This window comes from Giraffa tippelskirchi, chromosome 8 (assembly GCF_054371585.1).
Source record: "Giraffa tippelskirchi isolate mGirTip1 chromosome 8, T2T-mGirTip1v1.2.pri, whole genome shotgun sequence".
Lineage (NCBI taxonomy): Eukaryota > Metazoa > Chordata > Mammalia > Artiodactyla > Giraffidae > Giraffa > Giraffa tippelskirchi.
Window position 1 is genome coordinate 98,303,924 of NC_137282.1, and position 23,022 is coordinate 98,326,945.

At 38.4% G+C, this 23,022-nt stretch overlaps 1 protein-coding gene across 9 annotated transcripts in view; it reads right to left on the reverse strand.

Moving 5' to 3' along the window:
• The window catches only part of PDE4D (phosphodiesterase 4D), a 1,572,405-nt gene that overhangs the window by 18,592 nt on the left and 1,530,791 nt on the right, over positions 1 to 23,022 (reverse strand). The window contains exon 1 of one of the 9 annotated variants that reach the window (XM_081524295.1): positions 5,656 to 5,703. The exons of the other annotated variants lie outside the window; for them this stretch is intronic. Coding sequence (XP_081380421.1) covers positions 5,656 to 5,703 — 48 coding nt within the window. Of the gene's footprint in view, positions 1 to 5,655; positions 5,704 to 23,022 lie in introns of those variants that run through there. 9 annotated transcript variants of the gene reach the window in all.

Sequence of the window (23,022 nt, forward strand, 5' to 3'; positions counted from 1 at the left end):
ACAGACTGACGATGCTCATTCTCAAACTCAGAAACACAAAGTTCACTTCTGTTGTATATATATATTTTTATAACTTGTCTGATTAAAAAATGCTTGTAGAATTCATGTATATCCCCACTGTCTCACTGCTAATAACCGTGTATAATTAGCTATGCCTTTTTCCTTTGTGTATATTTGTTGAAATAGTTGACAATATCATGAGTTTCTGGTATACAACATAGTGATTTGGTATTTTAATATTAATAGATTCTGTACCAAACAAAGTTATTATAATATCATTGATTATATTCTCTGTGCTGTATATTATATTTCGTGATGTGTGTACATACACACATGCATGCGTGCACGTGCGTGCGCGCGCGCACACACACACACACACACACACACACACACACACACACACACACACACACACAGTGGAATATTACTCAGCCATGAAAAAGAGAATGGAATCTTGCCATTTGTGACAACATGGATGGACCTGGAAGGTAGTATGCTAGTGAAACAAATTAAAGACAAATATGGTATGTTATCATGTTATATATCACGGTTATATATCATGTTATCATGATATATGTGTTATCATATATCATGGTTATGTTATATGTGGAATCAGAAAATGAATGAATAGAACAGAAACAGGCTCACGGATACAGAAAAACCAGTGGTTGCCAGACTTGGGGAATAATGGATGGGAAAAATAGAAGAAGGGGATTAAGAGGTGCAAACAACCAGTTATAAGATAAATAAGTCACCAAATGTATGTATATTTTATATTTTAAAATTGGCATGGTCACTGCTTTGTAACTGCATAATAGCCATTTTAAAATATACATACATTTTGCTTATTGTCACTGAGCATTATATATTACGATCCACTGGGGGAAAAATAAAATTTGGAACCTTTCAAGAAAGTTCATAAAGATGTTACCAAGTGTTCAAAATATTTTCTGCCCATTTTTTATACAGTTATATTTTCTTAAGCAATTCACAGGCTATCATTTATGAATGCGTTAGATCATTTAACTCACACTGGCACAGAGACTCAATATTATTTGAATTCTATCTCCTGGTTTCCTAGGCCTTTTATAGTGATGGTTTATTTTTATCATTGCAGGAATGGATGGAAGATCTAACTGTATTTAAACCTACATAAAATATATACCTAAATATCTAGCTCCCCTACCAATACCAAAAAATAATTTAGGGTATTATTCATACAGAAAATGGTCACTATATTAAAAAGCAGAGACACTACTTTGACAACCAAGGTCAGATTAGTTAAAGATACGGTTTTTCCAGTAGTCATGTATGAATGTGAGAGTTGGACCATAAAGAAAGCTGAGCACCAAAGAACTGATGCTATTGAATGGTGATGTTGGAGAAGACTCTTGAGCGTCCCTCAGACTGCGAGGAGATCCAACCAGTCCATCCTAAAGGAAATCAGTCCTGGGTGTTCATTGAAGGACTGATGCTGAAGCTGAAACTCCAATACTTTGGGGCCACCTGATGCAAAGGGCTGATTCACTAGAAAAGACCCTGATGCTGAGAAAGATTGAAGGCAGGAGGAGAAGGGGACGACAGAGGACGAGATGGCTGGATGGCATCACCGACTCAATGGATATGAGTTTGAGCAGGCTCTGGGAGATGGTGAAGGGCAGGGAACCTTGGTGTGCTGTAGTCCATGGGGTTGCAAACAGGAAGACACAACTGAGCGGCTGAACAACAACAAAAAATCCATGCATAAGGGGCTTCCCAGGTGGTGCTAGTGGTAAAGAACCTGCCTGCCAATGCAGAAGATCCCTGGGTCAGGAAGATCCTGGAGAAGGGCATAACAACCCACTCCAGCATTCTTGCCTGGAGAATCCCATGGAGAGACGAGCCTGGTGGATTACAGTCCACAGGGTCACAAAGGGTCAGACACAACTGAAGTGACTTAGAACTCAAGTACCATGCATAAGGCCCAAAAGTAAGTAAATACCTGTTTGATGAATGAAATTTTCTCCTGGAAAAAAAATCTACTTTTTCAGTTCAGTTCAGGTCAGTCGCTTAGTCGTGTCCGACTCTTTGTGACACCATGAATTGCAGCACGCCAGGCCTCTCTGTCCATCACCAACTCCCGGAGTCTACCCAAACCCATGTCCATCGAGTCATTGATGCCATCCAACCATCTCATCCTCTGTGATCCCCTTCTCCTCCCGCCCCCAATCCTACACAGCATCAGGGTCTTTTCCAGTGAGTCAACCCTTCCCATGAGGTGGCCAAAGTATTGGAGTTTCAGCTTCAACATCAGACCTTCCAATGAACACCCAGGACTGATCTCCTTTAGGATGGACTGGTTGAATCTCCTTGCAGTCCAAGGGACTCTCAAGAGTCTTCTCCAACACCACAGTTCAAAAGCATCAATTCTTCGGCGCTCAGCTTTCTTCACCGTCCAACTCTCACATCCATACATGACCACTGGAAAAACCATAGCCTTGACTAGACGGACTTTTGCTGGCAAAGTAATGTCTCTGCTTTTAAATATGCTATCTAGGTTGGCCATAATATATTCAAGAGAGTCTGCTAAACCTCTAAAATGTATATTTAATGAAATATCTCTTTGACCTGAAATTGTCCAGGCTATGAAATATAAGTGGCCAGTAAGAACTGCCTGGTCATGACAAAATCCTTTCTTAAAAGTTAGGGGAACAAGTAAGGTTTTCAGCCACTAGCCTAGCCTTTCTACAGTCTGTTATACAGGAACCACTGTCCACCTGCCTTCCATGCATTTCTTTCAATGTAACTAAAAAAACGTTGCAGGCTTGGTGGGGGGGGGGGCAGTTGGTGCAACTCGAACAGTCAGATAGGAACCCAGTTTTTCTACAGAACTGCCTTCTAACGTGTAAGCAGTTTGGTATAAGGAATACATTGCCATATGCCCAAGAAGAAAAACTGCATGGTATCTTCAGATATGCCACACAAATTACTGTATTTGACTGAAAGTACATGAAAAACGAAGTGTAATTTTCTTGGCAGTTTGATTAAACAACTCATCAAAATAGCCAGTTGGTACATATAACTAAAGCAAAAAATTCCAGTGAAAGAATTCTGTTGTACAGACTGATAAATGACACATTATATTCCACTGATTATTTTTGCATCATATACATATATTCCCAGACTATCCTTCTCCCTTTGTTCAAAACCCCAAAGCATGGGTGGAGAAAAACCCTTCATCACACACCTGTCTCCCTCCCAAGACTTGGGAGGTGCTCTAAGGAAGTCAACATTTCCTTTTAACCTAATTAGATAACACAATATTTTGAGCAGACCTCTTTCTTCCCAAAAGTATAGGAGATTTCCTAAAAACAATTTTCAGAGAGTCAATTAAATTATAGCACAAAGAACTTTTCTAAAAGGAATCAAAATTGTTTCTTTTTTTGTTTTTGCTGCTGATATAAGACATATAGTCCAAGGGAAGCTAAATTAATAACCCCCAAATTTACCATCAGTGCTTCCTCAACTGGTAGTTGCTCTTACAATTTGGTTTTGGAGTGTATAGCTGGATGTGATAACAAACAATAAACTAAATCGCTCAACAATCATTTTTAAATCCACGTGGAATTTCTCTCATTTTAAGATAACTACATACCACTTATTAACATAACTGTAAAATTGCCATGAGGAGGAAAATGATTAGAAAAGGTAATAAAATCTATTTTTCCTAGAATGCTTTCTGGGTTCTCAGTTTATAGATTTAGAAGAGACAAAATATAGAACTGCTTTTCAGAAAGAACTGGTTGCAAAATGTAGAACAATTTAATTGAGCTTTTAGATATCTTTAAAAGGGACCTCTAAATATTTTAGACTGATGAATTATTCTGATTGTTTCTGGTCTAAACAGTCTGAAATGATATGTAGAATTATCATTGCGACAAAGAAGAATAAAGAGGAAGATCTCTAAGTGAATGCTTTCAAATCCTTTGTTCTCATTATGCATCAGAATGTCTGTATGCAGCAAATATGAAGCATAAAGGAAAGTGAAAATGCAGTTGAACTGAATACTGAATATTGCTTTTTAAACTCCAGTTATCCAATTAATGTTTATTTAAGACTTTCAAGGAAGCAAAATTAAATAAATAAAACAAAATTAAAGTATTCCCAAATTTAATCCCTGTACTTCCCCCTCATGCCAATGTGCTACTTAGTGCATTATATATCTTCTAGTATATAATTTAGACAGTGGTAAAGGTCAAACATTAAGTAAATGCTTATTTTTCCCCACAACATTCTGCTAAAAATCATTTGAATATGCTGCACTGTGATACAAGCTTGGCGGATGCCAGCATTAAAAGCTAAAATAAACACTGTATTAGCCATATAAAAACAAATCTTTTAAAATACATAAGACTAAATATACATATATCTGTCCTTCCTAAGTGTTTTTAGCAATATAATATTAAAAACACAAAGCTGCTAGCAAAAATTTTTGCAAAAAGCATTAAAATTCTGTAGATTCTCGAAGGTATTATCTATAATTATAACATGAATGTGAAGCCCTTCAAAAAGTATCAAATATGAGTTGTCTAGAAGCTAAGTAATGAATTCCAGAGAGACTGGGGGTGGGGGGGTATGCTTCTTTATTACTCTCTACACTTTTCTCTATTAAAAAAAAATTAAGCCAAGAAATGGCTAGCAAAATTCAAATAATGAAAATTACAAAAATCAGGAATCTAGATTTTTAAGGAAGGTAGATAATCATGACTATTTGGACAACTAAAACTGAAATAAGTTTTCTTAGAAGGTAAGCAAATCTCACAGGAAATTTTGCTTCAAAAAGAAACAAAGAAAATGAAAAACGTTTCAATCTGAGAGCCCTTAAAGTAATGGAAAAGGATTCTCTAAAATGTGTATTGTGATTTGCTCAAACATTCAAGAAATAAACTCCAATTTCTGAAGTGATGCTTCATTTAGGGCTGAAAAAGGTTTTTCTACCTCATGTCTATATTAAACAGACAGGATTGCCAGGTTAGCATTACCACAGGGCATGCAAGAAGCTTGCCAAGCAGGAACATAACCTTATTAAATGCAGTGTACTAATTCATTTTTTGAGATTAACAAATATAGCAATATCATATACATTTAAATCTTTCAGTTTTACAAATAGATCAAGTGTTCATTTACATAAAATATCACCTAAAAATTAAATAATGTCAATTTTAACGTTATCTATATCCAAACGTTGAAAGAAAAAAAACCCTCCTCCTCAGGTAATAGTAGTACAGCTTTTTAGAAAGAGCCATAAATTATTTTTATAAACTTTAAATGCTACATACTAATTAGAGCCCATGTACCAGTTATAATTTAGCCCAATTATTTATCTCCAATGGATTTAATTACCTTGACACTTAAAAAAAAACCCTCAAATCTATACAAGATAAAAGAGAAGAAATGCTGAAAATTAAAAAGCTATTTTAACATGCAAATTACAACTAATAAAAGTTATACAATTTCTCTTTATCTTGACCACTAAAAACACACATGTCTTCTGTAGCTCATGTCTAAAGAAAAGTAAAAGATTGCTTAGAAAGCTTTACTCCATTGTAATTTATTAAAATTACTAGTTATGTAATCAGAGTAATCAGGAGTTTACAAAGGCTAAAAAAATCTTACCTTTATGTAGCCCCAAGATACTGACAGTAAATAGTTTGCTTCAGGCATTTTTGATTGATTATATAGACAGTAAGTTCTAAAATAAGTATATCTTCAAAACCTTGATATTTAGCAATCTCCACAAGCACGGAGTATGTAGATTTTTAAAGATTTTTGGTAACTAAGTACACATAAGAAAGCCTCGCATTAGATCCCATCCAGTCGGTTTCCCATTGAATACATGCCATTTGTAAAACTCCAGAATGCAACAGAATTCAACCACTATTCTGAATAAAGACAATTCACGTGATAAAGAAACATCTAAAGATCTAAGGGTCTGCATCTTTCTCTCCCTGAGCTCCAGGGCTTAATGAATAATGTATGTCAAGATGCTTAGCTGCAAGAAAGACTAGTTCTGTCAAAAGCTACCAAATAAGGAACTGCAGGGAAGCCAGAAAGAGTGACAAGAAACCCCTCCCATAAAACCCCAACTATGCACCAATCACATTGCGTTCCTGGGTCTATCAGGGCAGGGGGCGTGGATTATGCCCAGGCTGCTCTGTGATTGGCTGGTAAGGGCGAACCTCTGGGGAAGAGGTTTTTCTCCTCACCTCTGGTAAACGCCATTTAATAATGGTATCCCTACAGCTGAGGCTGCCGCACGAAAAGATGAATGGGCTTTCCCTCTCATAGTGATGAATAACCACCATAAAACTGCAAAATTCATAGTTCATTCTTAAATAAGAATTGCCAATCCTTTCAGAGTCATTTCTATGAATTTTAATGTTCTCTAACTTGTCTTCAAAATAAAAGTTGCTCTAAAAAATTTAAATAAATAAAAGCTGCTCTAAAAATGGCAATCAGACATTTTAATTGTCTCCCTCTGTCAAATCCAAAACAAGTGGTTTCCCCGGTGACACAGATACAACTGAAGTTCTTCCTCAGTCCAACCTAACAGCGTAATGTAATTATAAAATACAATTAATGTCCAGAATTCATAAATGGAAGTGATACACTTCCTCACCTGTGTGGCACTGCTATTCTTAGCTCCTTTTGTTTCTATTGTTATATGTGGTTGAGCTCCACAACCTTAAAAATCTAAAGGTGGGGATGATTTATTATAAATCTGATTGGGAGGAGGGGCGGAAACCTGAAGGCCAATGCACTGTATATGGTTCAAGAATGCAGAGCTCTGTGGACAGATTTCAGGATCTATATTTTGATCAGAAGAGAACATTTTTATGATTGTGTAAAGGTATACGAGTGGCTCTTAAGAATACAGACTTGAGCTCAAAAGTAATCACGTCTTTTACAGGAAGTAAATAAGAAATCTAAATTCCTTTGGGAAAAATAATCTTTTTCTATTCGGTTTGGGATAGCATTATTCAGTAACTTTTATATTAAAGAGGTCTTACAGATAAGAAGTAAGGGGAGAGTAGCTTTTGCTCTATTTTAGCATGATGTTCTGTCCAGTCTACCTCTCCTCCATCTCAGTTTGTACCCACTTCTCTGTGTGTCTATAACTTGCTGGTGTGGTGACTGCTCAGTCTTCCTACATCAGGTTCATCAGTATCAGACAGCACACCCTCATCAGAAACATGTAATCCCTGCCTCTATTCTATTGGTCCTTTGCTGCCAAAGTCTTCAGCTGCAGTTCCCACCCAATGTGTTCACTCCCAAAGTCTCAAAATCCTCTACAAAAAACAATGTTAAACTCCCATACTTCACTAAAACTGTTTCCAGAAGAATGCAAAGGTCCTCCCCTTTCACTATTCTCTCATTCTCCTCAACTTCTCTGACGTGTTCAACAGTCTGATCACTCTCTCCCCTCTCTCTCACTCCCAGGACCTGCAGCTTCCTGATGAAGTTTTTCCTTCCGTTTCTCTGACCTTTGTTGCCTTCAATTCATCCTCTAATCTAGGATACACACACAGATTCTCTCCTAGGCAAACACTCTCGAATGAACTCTTCTAATGTGAATTTTAGGACCTTATTTACAAATGACCAAAGGATACTATTTCTGATGGAATGCCCTACCGGACACCTCAGAGTTTTTCAAAACTGGTAGGTCCTTTTTCTATTTAAAGCAGCTCTTAACTATGACTACTCCCATTTTACTCAGTGGGCCCATATTCCAATGTCTCAAACTGAAATCTATGACTCTTTCTTGCTATTCAATAGGTATTCCATGTGAGTTGACCACTGTTAGATGTTTAATGTAATAATCTGACTGAAACCTTGAGTGACCCTGGTGTATTCCTGGTCTACCACGTACCTGCCCTCCATACTGTTACAAAGTTCTGTCTTCTACAGAAGGCTTTTTCACTTACTCTTGTTCCTTTCCATTCCCACTCCCATCATCTAAATCCAAAGGCTTTAATGGGTGAAAAAAGTGGAAAGGACTTTCAATATCATCTCCTCCAAACTCCTAACAGCCACATAAAGTAACACCTAAAGAGACAGTGCTTTTCCCAAGTTCACTCAAGTATTAAGAACACAGACTGAGTTGAAATCCTTTAGTGCATAACCCACAAGGAAGACTCTCACTTCTGAGTGTGTCAGTTTCCTCATTTGTAAAATTGGTTACCGTGGTAACCGGTCTCCAAAGATGCCTCCGGACGAGCCACGCGACCCTACACTGAATCTGAGCTGGCTTGGGTAACCAACAAAGGATGATGCCTATCTGTGGAGCCTGTCACAAGAAGTCTTGCAGCTCTCACTTTGGTCTCCGTGAATGTGCTCTTGGGATCTCTGAGCCATCTTGTAAGAAAGTGTGAGTATTCTGAGACTGCCATGTTAGGAGGAAGCCCATGCTAAGCTTATGGAGAGGTTTCTGGGAGAGGGACCCAGAGAAAGAAAAGGTGGAAGATGGGAGAAGAGAAAGACAGAGAAAATGAGCAAGCACATAGGCATAGCCAGCTATCTCCAGCCCTACCAGCCATGCCAGCCCCAAGCCAGACCTGAAAGTGAAGAATCTATGTTAGCCACCCAGGCAATTGCCCCTGTAGATGACTCCAGCCCTCATCACCATCTGACTGCAAGCACGTGATGGATTCTTACATGAGAATGTCGAGCCAAGCCCAACTAACCCATAAAACAATGAAAAATAATTCAAAAATAGATATTCTAAACCACAAAGTTTGAAGTGATATGTTATAGCAATAAAGAGCCAGGACAATTATTATGAGGATTAAATGAGGTGTTATATGCAAAGCTTAGGCTTCCCTGGTGGCTCAGACGGTAAAAAGTCTGCCTGCAGTGCAGGAGACCTGGGTTCAATCCCTGGGTCGGGGCGATCCCCTGGAGAAGGAAATCGCAACCCACTCCAGTGTTCTTGCCTGGAAAATCCAATGGACAGAGGAGCCTTGCTGGCTACAGTCCATGGGATCGCAAAGAGTCGGACATGACTGAACGATTTCACTTTCACTTTATATGCAAAGCACTTAAAATATATGATACATAGTGATAAACAGATATTAAGCGATGATGATAACATTGATGATCATGATAAATATTCCATTATTGTGCCTATATTTTTTTTGAATTTTTTATTTTGTATTGGGAGTATAGTTGATTAACAATGTTGTGATAGTTTCAAGTGGACAGCAAAGGGACTCAGCCATACACATCAGTTCAGTTCAGTTCAGTCACACAGTCATGTCCGACTCTTTGCAACCCCATGGATTGCAGCATGTCAGGCTTCCCTGTCTATCACCAACTCCTGGAGCTTGCTCAAACTCATGTCCATCAAATCGGTGATGCCATCCATCTCATCCTCTGTCATCCCCTTCTCCTCCCACCTTCAATCTTTCCCAGCATCAGGGTCTTTTCCAATGAGTCAGTTCTTTGCATCAGGTGGCAAAAATACTGGAGTTTCAGCTTCAGCATCAGTCCTTCAATGAATATTCAGAACTCATTTCCTTTAGGATTGACTGCTTTGATCTCCTTGCAGTTCAAGGGACTCTCAAGTCTTATCCAACACCATACTTCAAAAGCATTAATTCTTCAGCGCTCAGCTTTCTTTATAGTCCAACTCTCACATCCAGACATGACTACTCAAAAAACCATAGCTTGGACTAGATGGATCTTTGTTGGCAAAGTAATAGCTCTGCTTTTTTAATATGCTGTCTAGGTTGCTCATAGCTTTTCTTCCAAGGAGCAAGTGTCTTTTAATTTCATGGCTCCAGTCACCATCTGCAGTGATTTTGGAGCCCAAGAGCATAAAGTCTGTCACTGTTTCCATTCTTTCCCCATCTATTTGCCATTAAGTGATGGGACCCAATGCCATATCTTTGTTTTTCAAATGTTGAGTTTTAAGCCAGCTTTTGCACTCTCTTCTTTCACTTTCATCAAGAGGCTCTTTAGTTTCTCCTTGCTTTCTGCATAAGGGTGGTGTCATTTCCTATCTGAGGGTATTGATATTTCTCCAGGCAATCTTGATTCCAGCTTGTGCTTCATCCAGCCCAGTGTTTCTCATGATGTACTCTGCATATAAGTTAAATAAGCAGGGTGACAATATACAGCCTTGACGTATTCCTTTTCCTATTTGGAACCAGTCTGTTGTTCCATGTCTGGTTCTGACTGTTGCTTCTTGACCTGCATACAGATTTCTCAGGAGGCAGGTAAGGTGGTCTGGTATTCCCATCTCTTGAAGAATGTTCCACAGTTTGTTCTGATCCACACAGTCAAAGGCTTTGGTGTAGTCAACAAAGCCGATGTTTTTCTGGAACTCTCTTGCTTTTTCAATGATCCAACAGATGTTGGCAGTTTGATCTCTGGTTCCTCTGCCTTTTCTAAATTCAGCTTGAACATCTGGAAGTTCTTTGTTCACGTACTGCTGAAGCCTTGCTTGGAGAATTTTGAGCATTATTCTGCTAGTGTGTGAGATGAGTACAATTGTGTGGTAGTTTGAACATTCTTTGGCATTGACTTTCTTTGGGACTGGAATGAAAACTGACCTTTTGCAGTTCTTTGGCTGACCTGACCTTTTCCAGTCCTGAAAACTGTCCTTTTCCGTATGTGTCCACAGGCACACATATACATGTATCCATTCTCCCTAAATCCCCCTCCCATCCAGGCTGCCACATAACATTGATCAGAGTTTCATGTGCTATACAGTAGAAGATGCCTACATTTGTAAACTTCTGGCTTATCCTTTTTAAAGGATAACATGTATACATATATATACATGTTTCCTTCCAGCTGTGTCATTTCATCCCATGTGTCAGACTCAAAACACTGTCATTGCTTCTTTGCTCATGTCCTTTGGCTTTCCTCCTTCCATCCCGTTACTGATCTCAATTGCCAGGCCAACTTTCCTCAAACTCAGACTCAGTCTGCCACTCCAAAGCCAGTGGCTGACAACTCAGTGCCACCTGCTTCAACATATCTGGACTCCTCTGGAAACTCCGGCCTGACACTGGCCTTAATCCCTGATTTTAAGCTCTTTCCACCCTTGCTCTGTTCCCAATAGGCTACTATTCCACCCATCCCTATGATGAAGCCCTCCTTTTTTTTTTTTTTGGCCACACCCTGTGGCTTGTGGGATCTCAGTAGTTCCCCGAACTAGGGACTCAATCCAGGCCATGGCAGTGAAAGCCTGGAATCCTAACCACTAGGCTGCCAGGGAACTATCAGTACCCTCCATCTTTTTATTCTATTTACTTCAAGCTGGTCTTTCAAAGTCAGATTTAAATCATCCAAAATACATCTCAAAACCAAATATTTCAGCCCTTCACCAAACTCTTAACTACTTTATACTCACTCTTTAAAGATTACTTATTACTCTATTATATTCCAGACACTCTCCTGGATATGGGGGCATAGCAGTGTGAACAAAGGTTTTTCACCTGGAGCTTACATTAGACAATTAAGTCAGTAAATACATATGTCAGTAATGGTAGGTGCAATAGAGAAAAAGAAATGATAAGGATGGTAAGAGGTATAAGGGGTAAAGGTTCCTCTCTCATATGATGATCAAAGAAAGCCTTTGATGAGATGACACATGCTCAGAGACCTGAAGAAAGAGAGGGAGCAAGTCATGTGGATTTCTGGGGGTAGAGGGAGTGAAGCGATGGATTTGCGGAGAGCAAAGGCCCTGAGGTGTGGGGCGGGGGCGGCGAGGTGGTTCTTGGCCTTATTGGACTTACTGCCCATTTTTTGTTTCCATCTATTAACCTATTTGTTGCTGGGACAGATTGAAGGCAAAAGGAGAAGGGGGCGGGAAAGGATGAGATGGTTAGATAGCATCACCAACTCAATGGGCGCAAATCTGAGCAAAAACCAGGAGATAGTGGAGGACAGGGAAGCCTGGCGTGCTGCAGTCCATAGGGTTGAAAAGAACTGGACCTGACTTAGTGACTGAGCAACAACAGCAATCTATTTTATTCTTTGATGAATTTCAAACTATTAATAAGTTACTTCTTTCTTTGTGTAACAAATACTTTTTAATCTTGAAATGAAATTCTTAAATATTCTTCCTACATACACACTTTACTAAATATATACATACATACTAAGCAGTCCTTATACAGATTCTTCAAAAAATTTTAGTGTAATGGCTTACCAGTAACATAAAGGGGGTCACAAAACAATCAGAGATGACTTAGTGGCCAAAACAACAAGAGTTGAAAAAAATAATTTATAAATTAAACATTGCAAAATAAACACTTATATACTACTACATTAAAACAAATGACATAGTAATAGTTTGTATCTTACTATCACTTACTAGCTGTGTGATCTCAAGAAAGTTATTTAAACTTTCCATGCTTCAGTTTACTCATCTGAAAATGAGAATAATAATACCATCTATCTATGTTGTTGGGAGTTTTTAATTAGTACACATATGTAAAGTACTTGGGCTTCCCCGGTGGCTCAAATGGTAAAGAATCTGTCTGTGACGCAGGAGACCGGGGTTCAATCCCTGGGTTGGAAAGAACCCCGCCCCACCCCCAAGAAGGGAATGGCAATCCACTCCATTATTCCTGCCTGGAGAATTCTATGGGCAGAGGACTCTGCCAGGCTGCAGTCCATAGGTTGCAGAGTCAGACACGACTGAGCAACAGAACACTATGTGCTCTGATTCCTCTGATGTGGAGATTTACCATCAATGTGACAGCAACATGGAAATAATTACAGGAGTGCTGAATTGGAGGGATGATCTTTTTCCAAAATGGTGAGTGGCTCCTGGAAAGGTTTTCAAATGTAACAAAGTACACTTCTCCTTCAAATTACACTGTGATTGCACTACTCAAAAATGTACTGTGGATTAGCACCATGCAAAATACATTTTGCATTTATATGTAAAAAGTAGTTGTGTTTTAGGCTCAGATAATCATAAGTGAATTTTTCACCTTTGTGAATGGTTTCTGGGACACAGAGAAATAGTCTCTGATGAAGGACTATCCCAGGGACTAGTTACTCCCCGGCTCCTGTCCATGAAATGCCAGGAGTATTCTGCCATCAGTGTACCTGAAATTTCTTCAATGTTCCTAGTGTTAAGAATCACTTTTCTAATTGTGTCAATTGCTTTGAACTTTGCCTCCTCAACCAGGGTGGAGGACATTTAAGGCAAGAAAGATACGTTATTTTTTCTTTATATTTCCCAAAGTAGTTAATGAACCACAGGCATAAAAAGATTCAACTGTAGATCTCTGACCTGCTGTAGTAGGGGACATAATGGTAATAGTACACAGTAGTAGTAGTAAAAATAATAATGTCAAGTAAAAAGTAGTTAGGAAGGTTTCCATATTTCTAGGGAGTAAGAAATCTTTCAATCTCCGAGCTAAATTAAAATTCATTTTTCCCATTATAAGAAACAGACTAGATGTTCCTTCTGATTGCCACGGCAGTAAAGCCTGCAGAAAGAAATCTGAACAACCCAGAAGAAAATATGGATGAAACCAGAGAGATACAGGTTTAGAGATGAGGCTTGGTTTCTGATAATTCTAATGAGGAAATTGTAACAAGTATGTTACAGCATTTACTAGGCACCTACTATGCACCAAGAGCTTTATTTATCTCTTATTTCTAATCTTTGCAACATCCTGAGTAGATAGATATTACCCTCATTTTAAGGTGAAAAGACAGACACTCTTAAATCGTCAATAACTTGCCCTGGACGTGGAGGGGCTGGGACACAAGTCCAGGTCTCTTTAGTCTTTGCTCTTCATGGTGGATGAATATCTTGTGATATAATTAGGCTGATCCAAACTATGATAAATGGTATGAATTTAGGAGTAGATTCATTTAGTCTTAATCCTTGTACTGACTCCACCTACTAACTAGTGAGGAAGCGGGTGCCCAAAGAGAGAGACTGGCAGCCTTACCTTATGGTTAGACCTACTTATATATGCAAGTGCTATATGAACAAGACACAGATGCTCGCACACACAGGGAGACCTCAGGCTTCCTGATTAGTAATTTGCTCCTCTCAAACATCCAAATGATTTTATATATGAACAAGTGTGTGTCTGTATGTGTGTGTGTGTGTAACAGAGTAGAAAAAAAATACATATTTCCTTCTTCAGCATTCAGTTTTCTTTTTCTAATAATAATCCTCAGAATCTCTAGAGGCCACTCCTATTTTATTCCATACTTGCTTGGTCCTCAAGCGATACCCCAAGCAATCAACATTTGTGGACTATTTCAGGATATTTAAAACTCTGCTCATGGAGTTGAAGTCTTCGATATACTAACACATGCTGGTATCACTGCCTTTGCAATAGAAGTCAACAAAGATAAGACATTTTTGAACAGGGGAAAAGAAAAACGAGCCAAACGGTGAGGAAACTGAGGCTCAGAAGTTCCAGTGTTTTGGCCAAGGTCACAAAGCCAAATAGCAGAGATGGAATTTGAACTCAGGCTGTCTGGCTTCAGAGTACTCCAAATTGCCAAAAAACAAAAGTATTTCAGGCATTAATCCATATTTACCCTAGAGTCTATAAGCAATATGTCTATTAACATAATTAATTCTAAGATGGGGCTTCCCTGGTGGCTCAAATGGTAAAGAGTCTGCCTGAAATGCAGGAGACTTGAGTTCAAACCCTGGGTCAGGAAGATCTCTGGAGAAAGGAATGGCTACCCACTCTAGTATTCTTGCCCGGAGAATCCCAAGGACAGAGGAGCCTGGTGGGCTACAGACCATGGAATCACAATCTAGTATTACACTTGAAATATTTACAAATTATTTAAAGTAGTGTTATTGACTCTTAGATTTCTGCAAATTAAGGGATATTCCTGGCAACAGCACTGTTTTTGGTAAGACGTACATCTTAAAATAGTTTATCCTATAATCAGTTACATTTATTTTATACCTTCCTACTTAGGATTGAAGTTTTGGGAGTTTTAATCAAGACACAAATCTATATAGAGTAGGCTCACTATTCAATACTGCTCGGCTTAAGATATGCAAATCTAATTGCTATAAAGAAAGGATTCTGAGGCAAGATTAAACTTCAGGTATTGAATACAATGATGACAGCATACCACTGTCTGTAAAATCACTAAGTGGTCTTTTGCTTTCAAATGCCTTAAAAATACTTCTGGAGCCAAACAACGATCTGGAATTAATCAACAACCTGTATTTCAAATAACAGGATTTTATTATCTATTTTTTACATTATTAAAACTACATTTTCTTTGCTTTATAGTGCAAAAACAACCATGACACAAGTAAATATACCAAATCTGTTTGTATTTACTGCCCTCTAGTGATAATGGAGCCAAATGTGATTTAAAGAACAGCTCTGTTCTTGAAGAGCCATCACGTTTCAGAACACAAAAACATACCTTATAAATATTTTGGAGACTTGAGATTAAGAGGAACTCCTGGTTGATCTGGAGCTTAGTTTTTTTCAGGTTGATTTTTTTGAAAGCAAAAGTCATCTGAAAAGCTAAGAATCACTCTTTAACCTGGCTTGAAAGTTTTCACTAAACACTAGTTTTATTTAAAATAGGAAAAACCTAACATTTATTGAGAAAGAAATTCTAATGTAAGAAACTTTATTTTTGTTGAAAGGTTCCTTGAAGATGAAATAACAGGACACTGGTGTAATGATATCTTTATTTAAATTTCTCTTACACATTGTCTCATTAAATGTTAGCACAGTATCCTATCATTGTTAATACAGTTTGAATTATATAGAGTATATACAGAGTTTTCTATGTTCACAACTAAGTAGTAAATCCAGCTGAAGCCACCACCACCACCACCACCATTATCATCATCATACCTACCAAGGACTTTTGTTTCACTGAAGAACAGTTAAGGCAATGAGTGTGTGCACAAACCTCATATAAATGAAGCTTCTACAAAAATAATCTTGTATGAAAGAGAACTTCCTACTTACGGAGAAAATTCACTTAAATGGTCACAATACCAATCTTCCATGTTTACGGTGACTATTATAATCACCACAAAATACTTAATAATATCCCCTATTTACCTTGTGGCATGCTTTGTGAAAACAATATAAACAGAAAACATCAGTCTTCTAAAGCAATAATAAAAAATGCAAATGGGCATATTTCTGCAAATACATATTCAATCTTTTATATATTTCATACTTTTTTATGTGAATCTTAGAGTAATTTAATTCATAATATCTGGGTTATAATTCAAAAGAGAAAAGGTATTTCTTTGAACAAACAGGACTTAAACAACTGGACATTCATTCACAAAGCATTGAACTTCACCTTTGCCTTGCATGATATGCTAATATCTACTCAACATGGATCACAGAACCAAGTGTAAAATATAAAACTATAAAACTTCTAGAGGAAAGTATTTGTGATCTTGGACTAGTCAAAGATTTCTTGGAAAACAAAAAATATGAAGCATAAAAGAAGAAAATGATAAACTAGACTTCAGCAAAATTCTCTTTAAAAGAAGCTGAAGAGAATATGTAAGGACAAGCCACAGATTGGGAAGAAAGTATGTTCAAAACACATCTGATAAAGTCTTGTACACGGAATTTATAAGAAACTCTTAGAACTCAAGAGGGTCAATCAGCACATGAAGATGTGCAACGTCATTAGTCATTAAGAAAATAAAAATTAAAACCAAACTGTGGTGCCACTACATACATACTAGAATGACTAAAATGAAAAAATACAAATAACACAAAATGTTGGCCAGATGCAGGGAAAATGGAACTCTTACACATCAGTGGTGGGAATGCAAATAGTATAGCAACTTTTTGGAAAACAGTTTGGCACGTCTTTATAAAGCCAATAAGAACACTGACTATATAATCCAACAATCCCATTTCTATTTATTTACCCAAGAGAAATAAAAAAACATATGTCCACACAAAGATCTATATGTAAATGTTTCTAGAAATTCTATTGATAATAGTGGAAACCTAGAGATAGCCCAGATATCAATCAACTGGTGAGTGAATAAACAAACTGTGCTGCTGCTGCTGCTGCTGCTGCTGCTAAGTCGCTTCAGTCATGTCCGACTCTGTGCGACCCCATAGACGGCAGCCCACCAGGCTCCGCCGTCCCTGGGATTCTCCAGGCAAGAATACTGGAGTGGGTTGCCATTTCCTTCTCCAGTGCATGAAAGGGAAAAGTGAAAGGGAAGTCGCTCAGTCGTGTCCGACTCTTAGCGACCCCATGGACTGTAGCCTACCAGGCTCCTCCATCCATGGGATTCTTCAGGCAAGAGTACTGGAGTGGGGTGCCATTGCCTTCTCTGAAACAAACTGTGGAACATCATAAAATGGAATAATAGAAAGCAATAAAAAAAATTTGCAACAAGTTAATGGGTGAATCTCAAAAGCATTATGTAAAGTGAAAGAAGCCATTAACAGAAGGTTATATATACATATATACACTCTGTGATTTTAGTCATGACATTCTGGCAAGGCAAAACTATAGACACGGACAGTCAGGTCACTGGTTGACAGCTACTGAGAGCAGGGGGAGGGAATGACTACAGAGAAGCAAGAGAAAACTTTTTGGGCGATGGAAACATTTTATGTCTAGATTATGATGGTAGTTTTCCCATTCTGTAATCTGTCAGAACATATTCAGGAGCTGCTGCGTGCATGCTCAGTTGTGACTGATTCTTTGTGACCCCATGGACTGTAGCCCACCAGGCGCCTCTGTCCATGGGATCCTCCTCCAGGGGATCTTCCCGACCCAGGGATCAAATCTGTGTCTCGTGTGTCTCCTGCACTGACAGGCAAATTCTTTACCTGCTGAGCCACCTGAGGGATATAGTAATGAACAAGACAGAAGAGTTCTCTGTTCGTGGAAGTCTTGGACTCTTGGGGCCAAGAGACAAAAAGCAAGCAGACAAAAAGAATGAGTGACAAACATGTTGGATGAGAGAAAAGGGGGTAATATGATGCCATGGTGGTAGACCATGAAATAGTCAGGAAGGTAATATCTGAGATGAGATACTGATGACTAGAAAAAGCCAAAAGACTTGAAGCAAAGTATTCTGAGCAAGGGCTGGAAGAAAACAGCCAGCATGACAGAGGACAGGTATGCGGAATGAAATGGGATGTGGGTCAGGGCAAGATCACGCAGGTCCCTGCCAGCCTTCTGGAGGGTGTGGGGTACCACCGGAAGGTTCGGCACAGGGAGCGACATGAAGGGATTTACATTTTAAAAAATTGCCCCTGTAGAGGATGGTACACAGAGAAGCAAAAGCAGATAGAAGAGGAAGAAGCACTTAAGGAAGAGTTGATAAGACCTGAACCACTAGAAGTGAAGAAATAAGAAGAATCAGCTCCTAGACTCCCTGCTTTGAAAGGATATTTGTGCCATTTGTGGAGATGGTGAAGTACAGGTGAAGGGCAGATTTGGAGAAAGATAAATAAGGAGAAAGACAGTCCTATGAATTAAGTGCAAGAAAATTTAAGTCCATGAAATGAATTTTTTTTTTTACTGTTGAGGGACAGTAACCCCCAACTTTTTCCTCCAGTTCTTCACAGGCTGGATAAGGAAGGCTGCCAGATGGAAGAGTGTTGAATGTCTAGTTACTTTCATATTCTCTAGTGTATTACATTAAGATAGACCACTTTCATCCAAATCTTTTAATATGTTTTTAGAATAGCTCAATAGAAAGGGCATCAACAGATGAAAATTCCCTCTTCATAGCAAATTATTAGTGTGAAAGCCTAAGAAAGGTAAGACAACAAAACCCAAATAGAATCTAGCAGTCACAGCTGGCAATATTTTTATTAAAGTAATATGTCTTATTTAGGTGTTTTAGGAAGGCTTTACTACAGGCAATCATAAACACAATTTAAAATGGTGCAATAATAATTTTTTTTTTCACTGGCAACAGTGACAGAAGAGTGGACTATGAAAACGATCAAAGTATGGTAGTACAGGGCATTGGTTTCTCCAGCTGGCTTCACCTGAGTTCAAATCTTGACTCTGCCTCTTATTAGCACAATAATGTATAGCAAGATATTTAAGGTCTCTGGGCTGTGTGGAGAGTTGGAGTTAATGAAGGTAATCTAGCACAGTGTGTTAAGCAGATGTCAAGAGCTCAATAGTTATTTATACTGGACCAGAAACACTGAAACTTGTCATAAGGAAAACAATCTGGTTAAAACAGCTACATGAATATTTCTACAATATCCACCCAATTGTTTATGCAATCAATAGTTTGCCTGCAAACTACTAAAACCATTGACATGAGCTGAAAATGCTTTGGAGATGCCAAACAAATGGGGATAATTTTCTCAGAATGCACTGACCTGACCAATGTAAAGACAATCCTTTGGGCTTCAGGACCAAATTCCAATCTCCAAAGGAAAATATAGGTACAACTATATAGGTGCCATGCGAACAGGGAGATCAAGCCCAGTACCAATGAGGATAAGAAGCTAATCCTTTAAATCAACAAATATTTAATTAGCACCAGCTATGGCAATGGCAACCCACTCCAGTACTCTTGCCTGGAAAATCCAAGGGACGGCAGAGCCTGGTGGGCTGCCCTCTATGGGGTCGCAGAGAGTCGGACACGACTGAAGCGACTTAACAGCAGTAGCAGCATGTGTTAGTTACCCGTTCCAGGAACAGTGAGCAAAGGTCAGTCAGCAAACAGGTCTGCTCTGAAGGAGCTTACATATTAGTGTGTGAGAGACAGAAGGCAAACGAGTGTGCACAGTCCCAATCCCACCTTCCTTTTATATGCCTTCCAGAGGCTGGACACAGGAAAAATCCACATCCTAGATGCCCTTATAGCTAGAGTTTCAGATATAGATTTACTTCTTCTAATCAGAAGAACCCTTGTGCTCCTTCCCACAAATTAGCTGTCAATCTGACTGCTATTTCTTTGTAGATAATCTGACCCTTCTCTCTGGATATGTTGAGATCTATTTGTTTCTGTGATTTCTCTGGGAAATACCTAGATGTGGGTTTCTTCTACAAACATCTTCTGCTTGGAATTCACTGGACTTCTAGAATATGTCCTCTTCCCTATTCTCTCTATTCTCTTCTGGAATTCAAATTAGGAATGTGTTGCCATTTTGCTGGGAAGTCTTACCATATTTTAAGTGCACTGTATTTTACTATAAAATACAGCATAAAGTTAGATAATTGTCACTAATACTATAGCAGTCATTTTTATTCAAGATATTGCTTTAAACATTTTTAATTACGTGTGATTATTCTTATATCTTAAGACTAAATTACTGGCACTAAAATATACGAAAAACAAATTAGGTTTTTCTAATTGCTGATAAAGTAAGATGAACCTGTATGCTCCTTCTAAGAAAGAATTAAGACCTGAAAAAGTAGTTTAAAAAATAATTTAACTCATTTTTATTCACACATCAATAAAAATTGGCATTAACCACCTTGACCATTATTTTTCTAAAATACCTTTCTATATTTACATCCTTAAGAGGGGAGAACGTAAAATATTTTGCCTATAGGAATAAATATAATAGAGGAAAACAAAATAAACTACTACAACTAGAAACAGACAGCAAAGCCTGTTCTTCTTGATCTTCCATTTGCAAGTCCAGTGCCGTAGGAGGCAAGAGGCCCATCACACAAGAGATGCAGTGGGCTCACCAGACACATGACAGACAGTACCTGGATTCTGTAGGAGCCATCCATGCTGGAAACCTCCCTTGAAGATATCAAGCCCAACCTTCTACCCAGACAGGAGTTCTACGATTCACCATAGTTAAGGGCCCACCTCTCTGGATTTCTTCCCCTCTCGTGTAAGTCCCTTCTACTATGAGTGAACGCAGTTTTAAAACACTGAGCTAATGACCATTTACTTACACTGAACCATTCTTCTAAAGCTCTTTATAAAGCCATCAAAACTGATTTGACTCTGGACACAGCAAATGAAGACAAAATATGGCTCAGGGATTTTATTACGGAAGTTGCGATAAACAGAAGAGTAGTTCACCTCCTTAACTATTCACATAAATAACAAGAGCACTCCAGGTCTTACAAACAGTGATCAACAGTTAAACTTGAGCAATTATAGTTTGGGGCTGTCGCTTTCCCTTAACAGGCAGGAGAGCAAGCACGTGAATCAGAACATTCGGGGTATTAAGAAAACACACCAAACAGGTGACTTTAATATAGCTTCCATAATAACAGTTCTAATAATTCAAAGAACTGTCTTTCCCTAAAATTCATAGTAAACAATAGTAATAGCTAATATTTATCGATCAATATTGATAAATATTTATTTACTGTCTATGAGTGGCTGAGCACACATGCCTGTGCTAGGAATATTGTTGAATACTTACCTGGTATTATCTCATTTACTTCTAATACCAATCCAATGAGTACTTTTATTACTCCCATTTTACGGATGAGCCTTGAGGTCTTAACCATGAAGTCTGTACAGCAAACTCCTAGGTTGCCTGTCTTTTCACCAGAAATCCAGTCCTGGCAACTGAAGGCCTATAGGACATTTCTACTGAGATATGTAATTTCACTCCAATTTCAGGTCTAAAAATTTAGCTGCTGTATCTTTTACCCCACTCTCTTCAAATCATCTTCTCTTCCTGGTTTTCCACCTATTATTGTTTCTGTTATTACCTGGGTTGAGAATTTCATCCTTTCCTCTGTCTGCAGTGCCTCCCCTAAAGTCTGATATATCCTGTCACCTTTCCTATAATCTTTCTCCTAACCATTCCTTTCTTTCCCTTCTCATCCTATTTCAGTCCCTCATCACTTACATGCCTAATTTCCTAATGGATTCTTTTTGCTTTTACTATTTCTCCTCAATATGATCCATCCTGCATACCACCATCAGATTTATCTTTCTAAAATCATTTTGTTATTTTCCTTGTAATATTTTCCTGATAATAAAATGCAAGGGCTCTTCAGGGCTTACAGTGCAATGTGCAAACGTCTTACTCTGACACTTAAGGCACTTTACATTGCAGGGCCCAATCTACATTTCTCACACCTGCCTCTGTTCCTCTAATCAGATTTTCTCTTTGAGAAAGGCTCACTCATCCAAAACACGCACTCCCACCCCTACCAACAATAAGGTAAATGCACAAGAGTGTCCCACCCTACCCTGCCTCATCCAGGCCCTGGAGTGTCTTCTCTTCTCTCACTGGCAATCTGCAGGAACCCTTTAGGGTTCAAGATCAGCCTAAGTAGCACTTTCTCTGCGATGCTTCCCAATCATTCTGGTCCTTAGTATTGAACACACTCTGAACTCCTCTACAGGGCCAGAACACCATGAATTACTCTGTCATTCATTAATATACAATATGCTTACTTACATGGCTAGCTATATTTTCAAACTGTATGTCCAATGCTTTGTGTGTACGTATGTATGTATGCATGTATTCTATCTTATATATTTGAATACAAACGCACATATATAAAAGTCTCATTTCACCTATCAAAGCCTTTGGAGCAGATCAGTGGCCTACAGCAACCAGGCAAATACAAAAATTCCTTAGTGAAAGTCTAATTACTGGATTGAAGTTACCTGAAGTCAAAAGGTACAAAACAACGATAATAAAAGACTGATTTATTCTCACATGAAAATCATATCTGGCCTAGAGAATAGTCAAGGATCAAATACAAAAAATACATCAAACTAAAAATTTCATTTGAAAGTGATAATATCAATTAAGACTGAAATCAGGGTCTCGTCTAGCAATAAAAAATGTTTACTTGCCACAAGACAGAAGTCTTCCCAAAAGTAAGACTGGATCGTCTTGTTCCGTGTCACTTTAACTTTCCTGTGCCTTTGTAACTTGTCTGTAATGAAGGAAGTGAACAGGTTGATCTGACAAATCTCTTTCACCTCTAAGGATTGTTGGAATTAAAAAAGAAAAGAAACTTTTTTGATTAAGCATACCAAAGTTTCTCTGCAAAGTAGCTAACGGCAAGCGGAAAATGGAAAGGGATCAATCACCTAGTCAG